This window comes from Cavia porcellus, unplaced genomic scaffold (genome assembly GCF_034190915.1).
Source record: "Cavia porcellus strain 051 isolate PalLab524CR breed Dunkin Hartley unplaced genomic scaffold, mCavPor4.1 scaffold_12, whole genome shotgun sequence".
NCBI lineage: Eukaryota > Metazoa > Chordata > Mammalia > Rodentia > Caviidae > Cavia > Cavia porcellus.
Genome location: NW_026947495.1, coordinates 62,364,212 through 62,376,212, shown reverse-complemented (window position 1 = coordinate 62,376,212; position 12,001 = coordinate 62,364,212). Strand labels below are relative to the sequence as shown.

The following is a 12,001-nucleotide window of genomic DNA, read 5'->3' as shown; positions in this document are numbered from 1 at the left end:
GCCCAGTGTACCTATAGCAGAGACCAACACTGAGTCCCCAGTATGGCACAGTTCCCTGTGATGATCAGCCAGTGACCTGGTGGCAGGTCCATTATATTACACAGCTTTCACTGTGGTAAAGATAGTGTTATGGTTTGTATCTGAGTGGTCCCCCCCAAACCTCAGGCAATCATGGAGGCAGCTGAGTCTAGTGTTTGTGATTGGTTTGTTGTCTAGTGCTGGGATTGGCGGTGTGAATGTTGTACCCTCCCACAGGCAGGCAGCGGGCATACTATATAAGGGAGGGAGGAGACACACTTTTCCCTCTTTTGTCCTTTAGCTCTTGCTGTTTGGGGCCACCATGAATGGCTGCCAGTCAGCCATGCCACCCTGCCTTGGAACCAGCTGAGTATGGATACAAGCCTCCAAAAACTGTAAGCTAAATAAACCTTTCTTTGCTTCACTTTGGATGTCAGGTATTTTGTCTTAATGAGAGAAAAGTAACTAAGACAGATAGCAAAGAACTTTGTCTTGACGGTATAAACACCTCTGCCAAAACTACTCACCCAGAGACTTAAAGAATGCCTTATCCACCATTGTGGAATTCCTCACAGCATTTCCTCTGACCTAGAAATATATTTTATAGCCAAAGAACTGAGGCATTGGACTTGTGCTCCTGGAATTTACTGGTCTTACTGTGGTCCTCACCATCAGAAGAAACTGGGTTGGTAGGAGTGTAAAGGCCTTTTGGAGATGCAAAGTACAGCACACATTAGGTGGCAGTAGCTCGTAAGGCTGAGGCAAGGTTCTTCAAAAAGCGGTATATGCTTTGAATAAGCATCCACTATATAGTAGTGTGTTTTGCATAGCCAGGATACATGGGTGCAGGAATCAAGGGGGTGATCTAGCAAAATTTTTGCTTCCTATTCCAGCAGCCTTATGCTCTGCTGGCCTAAAAGTGTTAGTTCCAGAGGGAGAAAGGCTTGTACCAGAAAGCACAACAGTAACTCCTTTGAAGCTAAGACTTCCCCTTGAGCATTTTGGTCTCCTCATGCCTCTGAGTAAACAAGCTAAAAACCAGTTATGATATTGGCAGGTGTGATTGACACAGAAATTAGATTCTACAGTGGAGAAAAGGAAGAATATATTTGGAGTGTAGGGCACCTCCTAGTATTACCATGCCCTGTTTTTAAGGGCAGTGGTAACCCAATCCAGGCAGGATGACAAATGACTCAGAAGCTTCAGGATTGAAGAGACCGATCATCCCACCAGGGAAAGAACCAAGACTTACTGAGGCGCTTCCTAAAGGCCAAGAGAATGCAGAATGACTAGTTGAAGAAGGTAGTTCTAAATACTAGCTATGACCCTGTGACCAGTAATAGAAACAAGGATTATAACTATAAAAGTTACAATTATAAAAGGGTTATAGACTGAAATAGATGATATAGGCTGCTAAGTTGGATAAAAATTAATATACAGAGAGGGACTGGGTTCTCAAGGAAGTGAGCATAAAAATAAAGACATCAGAATTGTGGCTGGAGATGGGTCTGAAGAAGGCCATGCCTGAGGATAAGGATGCAGTGGCCAGGCCTGCATGCCTCTCTACATACGGGATAAGCAGTAGCTTGGAATTATACTGTAATTGGCACCACCTGCTCCAGTACATCGGCTCGGCATCATCTGCTCAGGGTGAGTGCAGGACCAGAGCATCTGGACCCATCCATTCCCAAAAATGCCTTTGTTCTTTCCACGAACCCTTGCTAAGGGACTTGTTTTCTTATTGGATTGGATTGTTTTGTTTTCTTCCTGCCTCTAAGCAGCTATACTTGTAACCCTATAGGTTGATGATAGTTTGACCCACATTGTAATGAGTTTTTTGTGTAAATTGTCTCAGACAGAGCCTTGGTGGTCACTTCATTCAGGTCCCCTCCTAACCCAAGGAGCTATTCTGTCCTTATTTCCAATAAAACTCTCCTAACCTTTTCTTTTGGTTTACAGCTTCATTCCTCAATGTTACGGGACCATGTACTCACTAATCTGACATCTAGCAGCTCGGGAGTTGTGTTTCTCCTATATCACTAGCACTTTCTCCCCTCCTCTATCATCAACAGTTTTTTTCTTTCTACATGTTCCATTTCATCAGCCCACAGAGTGTATTATTTTTTCCATTCAGTTCACTCCCACCCAACTTCTTTGCTCTCATTTATAGAAAACATTTGAAAGCGTGGTCTGTACTTGCTGTCTCTAATCCTCTCTCTTTTTTTTTGGTTACTCTACTTCAGTCAGGCTTTTGTCCACCACAGATCCAGCAGAAGTGATTTGGCAGGGTCACCTGGGTCCCTTCTTTTGCTCATACCATCAGCAGCTTATTTGCGTAGGAGAGAAAGCTCTTTTTTATATTATACTTTCTTTGTTTCCTTGCTATTGTTTTTGTTTTCTTCCTGCCTCTAGAATCTCCTCCTTTGGTTCTTATCTCCTGGATCTCTTGTTTTTTGGATACTTTAGGAGTCAGGCCTTGTTCATTTCAAGTTTATTACCTGGGGGCCAGGGATATAGCTCAGCAGCACAGCGCGTATCTAGCAATCACAAAATTTTGAGTTTGATCCCTGGTACTCCCTTCATCCAAAAAAGAAAAAAAGACTGCACTAGAGGTTGTGTGGTCTATGGACATACATGCAAAGGCCGAGGATTTAGCCCAGCAGTATAATCACCTGCCTGCCAAGTGTGAGGTTGTGAGTTTGATCCCAGGTTAAAAAAAAAAAAAATTACTATCTGATGATCTTACCATTTTCAGATTTTAATACAACTTATATTTCTAGACGAGTCTTGTCTTCCAAACTCCAGACTACATGTCCTATTGCCTTCTCTATTATTCCTCTGGGATAACTCATATGCATCTCCAATGTGAACAGCATGTCCAGCAGAGCTGATCTTCACTTCATCTCCAGACCTGCTTCAGCCTTCACAGCCTTCAGTTCTCAGATAATGGCAGTCCTTATTTCCAGTTGCCCACATTAAAAACCCCATGCATTATCTTTCACCTTTTTCAGGTACCCAGCAGGTCACATTGACTTGTACCAGTTTTAGTTCTTGATGATTATTGTGGATTTACAAAATTTAGAAACATAGATGTTTATATACTCATACATATTTTTAGTATTGCCTGTAATATTTAATCTTAATTGGATACATTTACTATTAAACAAAATCAAGATTATTTTTGTATTTATTAGCCCTTTAATTTGATTATAAATGTCTGAATTTGAAGATCATTCCAAATCATGGCTTAATCACTATGTTATACACAGTAAAACATCTCAATAATGTCAAAGAAAAGAAAAATCTCACTTATATTCAGGAACTTGGGCCTACTAATTAAACTATACACAATTGACAGAAGAAAACATTCATATGCGCGGTATAAGCATTCACGGAAAAGTAAAAATCAGAGCAAGGGGTCACACTGGGGCTTAAATCCCATTTTAACAAAGGACAATAAAGTTGAAAGGGCTTGGGTCTGGGGTAGAAGGAGGTATGTTGTAGGAAGGAGCTTAAGCTAAAGAAAAATTAATAAGGTAAAATTTATTATGCCCACTGAGGTCATTTTAGGTAAAAAGAGTGGTCTCTTGAGTTGTTCTCTTCTTGCTGTTATGGGAGAGGATTACTCATTCACATATGGAAATTTCCTTTACAAATGTAAATTTTCTTTACAAAAGGAAAATTTATACCCTGCCTGTAGGAAGGAAGGGGAAGGGGGCCCAGCTTCTGCTGTGTTTGATGTTAATTGCCTTTAGTTCAAAGTAATTCTTATACCAGACCATCATGTTTTGGGATGAGTATTCCATCTCTTTCACTATCTAGAAAAGAAAAAGAATTCATTTAATTTTTTTATACTAGCATTATCAACAAATGAGGAAACGTGAAGTAGGTATCTGAATTTTATTTTGGACATACTACTTACTAAAATAGTGCTGTATTAATCGTGAGCATTTACATAATACTTTTCATTGGAATTACTTTGAATAAAATGAAACAATTATGTGGCAGTTTAAGGCCAAAATAAATTGTATTATGAAAGTGATTACTTAGACAATTATTGGAAGCATAATATGGATTTAATAGTGCAGGACCACTGAATAACAAGTGTTTGTCTTCTGTTGGAAAATGACATAGACTGCTGGACCACTTGCAGTACCAACCCCTGTACTATCACCTGTGTTATACTTGTCTAGGATTTTCATTGTTGACTGTATTTGAAAACACAGAACAAAACAAAATCTCTCTTTACCTCAGTGCCACAGGCCTGATAAAGTTCTTTACCTTGAACCAGCTGTATACGTCTCATAGTTGGAGGGAGAGATTGTGACCTCTTACGAAAAATGTCGAGGAACCTACTCTCATGTGTCTGAGGCTTTAATGTTAGGTTACACAAAAGTTAACTTTGGTTTCCATTTTGAAAAGTGATTTTTAGCTATACAGTTAATGTGTGAATGTGTTTTTCTTTAAATGTTATTTTAAATTCCCTTTTATGCTTTCTTTGTATAGTCAGTTTTCCCCCTACTTCATAGAGGTAGCTATTTAAAGTTGGCGTACATACTTTCACATCTCTGTGTCTCTGTACTATTTATCTATCTGTGTTGCAAGTTTGTATGCTTTTTCCTAAGTAGTGACATATTCTCCTTATTGTTCTATAACTTAGTTTTATATTCAGTGACTGTATATAGTATTTAGTTATTAGCCCTGATAGATCTACATCATTTCTTCAAACTGCATTTTATACTAAAGCAGTTTAGTTATTTATTTACTGGTATGTATTTCCATTTTTAGAATGTCTGTGAACAGTGCTGAAGTGAATATTCTTACGTTTTCATGTGTACATGTACAAATGTTTCTCTGGAGTAAAAACAGCATTTGTGTATTTGTATTTTGGGCAGATAATATTAAATTATTCTTCTGTGCAACATTTTATTATATAAAACTGTATAAACTTAATTCTTTAAGACCCAAATATTGAATTTTCATCTCAAAAGCAAAGATTTACTGTCAAGCAAATACATGACCCCATTCTTATAAGCTATGTGTTAGGTCTGAGAAGAAGGGAGAAGATGGGAGGAGAGGAGAGAGAAGAGAGGGAGAGAGTTGGAGTTTGGTGGAAGGAAGGAGTGGAGTGGACAACCGTGAAAGTAGTGGGCAGCGGTGGCTTTATTTCGGGAATGCGGGGAGAGGCCCCCCACACACACACACCGGCCCCGGGCGCAGCCTCTCCACTGCACCCGGGGCCGTGGTTATCCCGGGGAGAGGAGACTGGCGCGCTGGCTGCTGGAATCCAGCGATCTCTCTCTCTGGCGATCTCTCTCTTTGGCAATCTCTCTCGGACACGTGGCATGGGGGAATATAAATAGCCTAAGCTTAGGGCAGTGCCCTAAGGCCATTAGAGATGTACAGGTATTTCATTGGCGCACAGGTTTAGCGCCAGAAAGCAGGTGGGGTATAGGGTTACAGTCAAGTCTATAGGGGGTGGGGGGAGGTGTCGGTGTCGCTCCCGGCCGGCAGGAAAGACACACGACAAAGTCTGGCGGTGTGCAACCTTGTCTTTATTTGTCTCCGCGTGGGCCCCGCGAGGCCTCCGCTCTGCCACCAGCCCTTTCTCGCCGGTGGACTTTCTCTATCTCTCTCTGTGCTTCTCTCTGTGCTTCTCTCTCGTGGCGGGAGAGGCATTCACTTTTATAGGGTAACAGTGGCCAATCAGTTCAAAGCGCGCGATGCGGGCTGATTGGCTAACATCAGTTGTTGCTAGGCAGACTATCTTACAGAGCGGGTTGTTTAAGTCGCCAGGGCAATCAGGGGGCAGGAAGCAGGCGCCAACTTGGCTCACTCGATGGGAGGGGTAACTTAGCTCAGGCTTTGCTCTTTTCCACAGGCCTCACGTCCGCCAAGTAAAGCGACCGGTGTCGGCCGCGGCTCCCAACAGGGAGGCAGAAGTTTTCTAACTTAGCTGCAGCCTTTCCTGGTTACAGTGTCCGGTCTGGGCCAGCAACTCTTTCACTATGAACCTAAAAATAGAGTATCTATTTGCTGTATGAGCCAACTGGCATATTTTTTATATGGTGAGTTTTATGAACAGAGGAGTTATGGAACACAACCAAATCAGATGGGATTTATAGTGGAAAGATAAATGACTGCAGCCTAAGAAGAAAACAGAAGATTTCTGAAGGATGAAATATTATTTAATTTTAGGAAAAGGTGAAATCATGGCTTCTTATGAATATAAAAATGAACATGTATTAAAAATTTATTTCATTCATGAGATAGAGGACCAGGCAGATGCCATATCCAGTTGAAAAGGAAAGCCAGAGCAGCCCATATTGTAAGGACTCAGAAGATACTGAGATGAATCATACAAATCAATAAAATTAGTTTTTTTACTGAGCACAGCAGAGGGAATTGCCATATTCAATTAAATCACTATCATGCAGGAAAAAATATATTAACTGCTCACAATTTAGAGAGTTCCAAAATAACCTGCATGAAGTTTACTGGGCTAGAATCTGACCTCCAAAGATGTTATGCCATAGATGATGTATAGTTTTTAATTGAAACAATGGGTGTGTAATCTGGACTTGGCAGCCAGGCAAGGTGCAGATCCAGGAGATTTGTTTAAAGGTTGGCTTTAAAGTTGTTTTAGGAACTGCCGTTATTCAGTCTAGTTCAGTGTTTAATATACAGAGGGTTTGGGCCTTTTTCACTGCATTTAACAATTCTGGATTTCCCTTGAGCTCTCCCATTTGAACAAGTTACCTTGAAAAGTAACCTCTCTAATAGTTGGTTTCTTTACTGTCCTATTACCTACCAATCCTTGTAGTGGATGTGTATTCAAAGGAAATGAAACCAGTATGTGAAAGAGACATTGATGAAAGGGTTGCTGGCCCAGACCGGACACTGTAGCCAGAAAAGCCTCAGCCTGAATTAGGGAGCTCCTGCCTCCCCCACCCCTAGAGATTTACCTGTAACCCTATACCCCCCACCCTTTGAAACCTGCCCCTGGCACCAAACGTGTGCCAATGAAATACCTGTGCATCTCTAATGGCCTTAGTGCACTGCCCTAAGCTTAGGCTACTTATATTCCCCCACGCCACGCATCAGCAAGAGAGATCACCGGCCCGGGGTGGAGATGCCACGCCCCAGGGGGTCGGGGGTGTCTCTCCCGCATTCCCAAAATAAAGGTTACTTATGTTTTATACTTCTTATCTTTTCAGCCGCCGCCAGTCCTCCTCCTCCTCCTCCTCCTCCTCCTCCTCCTCCTCCCTCCACAGTTCTATCAATTGACACTGCTGTATTTATGGTATCTCTTTTTATAATAACCAAGATAAAAAGTTAGCCTGTGTGTCCTTCAGTGAATTAATGGACAGATAAAATGTGTACATACACAATGAAATACTGTATATTCCAAAATGGGTACAGCCTTAAAAAAGAAGGAAATCCTATCTGCAACAACATTACTGTATTAATGGAAGACATATACCTCAGAATCTCATTTCTGTGTGGAATCTGAAAAAGTTTAATTCAGAGAGGCAGAGTAGAATAGTGGTTACGAGGGTTAAAATGGTATTTGGGGAAATACTGGTTAAAAGACACAAAATTTCAGTTGGACAGGAAGAATGAATTGAGAGATCTATTGTACAATATGGTGACTGTAGTTAATATGTCATATATTTGATATTTTTTCTAAGAGTAGATTTTAAGTGTTTTGGCCAGAAAAGTATGTGAAGTAATATGTGTATTTATTGACTGGACAGCTCATAGTGTAAAAATGTGTCAAAACATCATGGTATACACAATACATGTGTAAATATGCATAATATGCATACAGTTGTGCAAATATACAATAAAGATACATTTGTATTGATTTAAAATACATAAATAAAAGATGAATGTTGCCACAAAAATAGGTAAAGAAGAACACTATGTTAAGAAAACAAAGTGGAATCATTCCTAAGTTATTATAAAGATTGAATGATATTTAAGTGTAACTAACACTTAAGCAAATAGCATGATCTCAATAGTTGTAGCCCATGTTGTCATGCGGGTACTCTCCAGGGGGAAGCTTTCTGCTTCTGTGATTTTGCAGGTAGAGCTAGCTGGCTTCTTGTCATTCAGGATCCAGCTTAACCCTTTCCTGACCACCCAATTTAAAGGCCTCACTATTCCTTTTTGTTACTCACACTTTTGTTACAGCACTTACGTGCTTATGTGCCTGCTTGCTTGCTTTGTTTTCCATTGTTTTCTTGTTTAACCTTACGTGTTTTTCACCAGTGAAAGTAGTTCCAAAACAGTGATGGCAATTTTGGTCTTACTCGGTAACCAAGTAGGAAAGTACCTATCACATATTTGTCACTCGGTAAATATTTTTTGAATGAATGAAGTAAATGCCATCTATCCTCCTGTCTGCTCATGTCTGCTTATGAATTGATTATTCTGGGATTTTCCTTAGCTATAGACAGCACACATGCCACGACAAACTAGGGAATGTAAATTCTGGCAAAGGAAGAGCTGATGGGAAAACAGAAGGACAAGACTGTACTGTGATATTAACAGAATGGAGAATGTAGAGTAACAGAAAAGGAGAGGGTTAGTGGAGGATGGGAGAGAAAGCCACAGTCTATGGGACATGATGGTGGCATTAAATTTTTGTGTGATTTATTTTACTCTTTGAATAAATAATAATATCTTTTCCAGTTCATTATACTTCCAGAAATAAAAGATAGTTTCCTACAACTCTACAGAAATATGCAACATTTACCAGCCTAAAGGGCGTGATCTGCTGGTAGAACTGAGACTGCACATTGAAATCTAAACTTATTCAACTGCTTTACTTAATCTGTGCTTTAGCTTTTAATATACACAAAATGTTACATCTATACATTTGCATTTTTACAACTGTATTTTTTTCTTTTTCCCATAGGTAGAAAACAGACCAAAGTATTATGGAAGAGAGTAAGTATGGATTACCAAAAATCATTTTGTAGATCAGTGTAAGACAGTATTTAACTATAGGTGCTTGTAGTAAAAATACAGCAAGATAAGGGAAATATTCCAGTTTGGAGGGGAAATTTTATTTTTTTTTCCACTTACAGACATAATTGGTGGGAGATATAGACAATGAAGATAAGAAAAGAGGACTGGAAAATGTATATGCAATTATGTTGAAGGTGCTGGCCACTTTAGTAATTCTAAGTATATATGGAGAAAATGCATATATATTAGGTATATACACATATTTACACATACAGTGGGATATGGATATTTCACATTTGTAGACTTTTTCAGGTTTCATGCAAGTAGTATGTACTCTTTATCAGGGAAAAAGAAGTAATGCTTCCTAGAAACAACAAAAAAAATTTTGGTTGGTTCTAAGGATTAAACCTCAGGGCCTGTAAACTAAATGGCATCTGTAGTTATTTTTAATTTTATTTTTATTTTTGAGGGGGTGATCGATGAGACAGGGTTTCCTATGTAGTTGAGGCTGGCTTTTGCACTCACTGTGTAGTCCAGTCTGGCCTTGAACTCGTCTCCTGCGTCAGCCTCCCAAGTGCTGGTATTCCAGGCATGCAGCCCTACTACACTGGGCTGTTACTATTTTTATTTCTTAAAATTTTTAAAAATTTTGAGATGTGGTTTCACTAAGTTTGTAAGTTTCAGAACTGGTCGTAGACTTGTGATTCCCTAGCTTTAGCATCTCAGAGTTTGGGAATTATGGAAATGAGCCACTATGCTTAGCTCCACAAAACAACTGTTAAGAATTTAAAACATTTCCTTCTAATAATTTGTTTCCTTAATATTTTATCTTTAAAATACATTTGTAACCTGATTTTTCCATTTAATGTTGTTAATAAGTATTGCAAAACTTTTAAAAACTGGACTATTTCTCTTTCTACAGTCAAGCAACACGATGTGTCCCAAAAATGGTTCAGAATGCTACTGTAACAGTTTCTAATTAGCACTTTGGAGAAAAATTCTCGCTTTCCCCAAATGAAATCATTTTTCCATGTCTCGAGATAAACAGTAACGTATATGACAAGTGCTTTTAAATTATTTAACATTCTAAGTAAATTTTCAAGGCTCTTGAAAATGGACCTTACACACCTACCTATGCTTTGGGAGGAAGGTGATTCCAAAGTTGAAAAGCTCTGATACTCTTTACAGTTGTGTCATAATGTACGGTCACCGTTCTGCTTTTGTCAGGTTACTTTTCAGCCATACAAATTAAATGTCTCCCTCAGAAATACTTGGAAACAGAAATGTGTCAGATTTCAGGGTTGAGAGTTTTAGGGATGCTCAGTCTCTCCTATTAAAGTAATACCATAAGAAACATCATGGCACAAAAAGTTTTTGTAAGAAGTAAATCAACAGTAATATAAATAAATTTATAGTTCTTTAATTGTCAAGTTTTGTTAAAAAACTTGTTTCTTGCATTTGGTTTTCTTTTAACGTAATTGAGGTTTTAAAAAAATACATTTTTCCAAGTGTATTAATATGTACTAATATGCTAATCTAATGTATGTGTTATTCCAAGGAATGTTTTGTCATCTTCTTTCTCCCAGAAGATTCAGACTTCTAGACTTGACTTACTTCAGAAAGATAGAGGATTTTATGGAGATGAAAAGTTTAGGAACCCATTATAAACCTAACTGTTCTGTCATGCTTTGAACATTGTTACCCTGAACTGTTTTAATGTTAACACACAGTTAAGACATGCCTGTGAGGAAAAACTCCTGAGAACTGCCATTTTGTCCTATTAAAATTACTAAATTATGAAGGTGCCATTACAGGGCTTTTAATATTTCATTTTAAATTCAGGTGACTGTTACTTCTTTTGTATTATTGGAAGCTACAATGTTTCTCTGGAGCACTAAGTCTGGAGCACAGTAGTTATTGTAAAGGGATAGAACACTTTCCCTCTATCTACCTAGGTTTGATAGGTGAGTCTGTGAAATAAACTTGACAACAGGCGAGTTCACAGGAGACAAAGTCCACACGTTATTAATTTTGATGCAGTATGTTTAAAGCCATTACAGGAAAAATGGTAGCTATTCAGAGAGATTTGAGAGTTTGTATACTATCTTAATATGAAATGGGAAAAGATGATGTGGATCATTTAGGAGAGAGTAAATAAATTTTAGGAAACACAAAATCACTTAAAACTGTAAATGTGACAAAGTCCATCTGGGTGTGATTTTTGACTTGTAGTCCCCTCCCTGTGATAAGTCGGTCTTCTGTCTTACCAGCTCATGAAACTCTTCAGGAACAAATGATGGCATTTGAGTTCCTATGGAACTCTAAGGAAGTCTGAGAAACTCTTTTTGAATTGGCTGTTTTTAAAAAGCCTTCAGTTCAAAATAATACACTAAAATAGCATATTTCGGGGTGATATATCCTGAGTTCTTTCATTATCTTTGAGTTACTAAAAGGGCATGATATATGTGTAAGTTCTTTGTAAATTATAAATCAGTATACAAAATGTAAGATGTTTTCATTTTTTAAATATTTGTTACCACTGACATTTTTCTTTTTCAAAGTTTTGTATCATGTTGTTACAGATCTACTGTTTGTATAAAAGATGTTATTTATGTTCGTTATTTTTTTCTTTTTACTTAAAGCTTTGACAGGAAGTGAAAGCAAGTACTGAAATTGTTTGCATGGTTTGAGTATTCAGGAATATGGAGTATGCACATTATTTGACAGTCAAGCCAATTAAAGACTATGTAGGCCCTGGAAAATTGCCAGCATAGATTCCCAAGTCAAAAGTTTGGACCAGTGTCACTAGAGAAGAGAAAGAAAATAGGATGAATTTCTGTACATATATATATATATATATATATATATATTTTTTTTTTTTTTTTTTTTTTTTTTTTTTTTTTTCTAGCAAGTTCATATGGTCAAATAGCTACATAAGAAAGGATTGTCCTCTCCAGAAGTGGTTGATCTTCCCTCGGATGTACATGAATTTTGACTTCATGTTTGG

The 12,001-nt window shown here is 38.4% G+C and overlaps 1 protein-coding gene across 3 annotated transcripts in view; it reads left to right on the top strand.

The window, feature by feature from the left end:
* The window catches only part of Chn1 (chimerin 1), a 187,412-nt gene that overhangs the window by 66,826 nt on the left and 108,585 nt on the right, over positions 1–12,001 (top strand). For 2 of the 3 annotated variants that reach the window (XM_063259331.1, XM_063259332.1), the window contains one exon: positions 8,942–8,973. In XM_063259331.1, the coding sequence (XP_063115401.1) occupies positions 8,942–8,973 (32 nt within the window). Of the gene's footprint in view, positions 1–329; positions 414–8,941; positions 8,974–12,001 lie in introns of those variants that run through there. The other variant, XM_063259333.1, reaches the window with a different exon arrangement.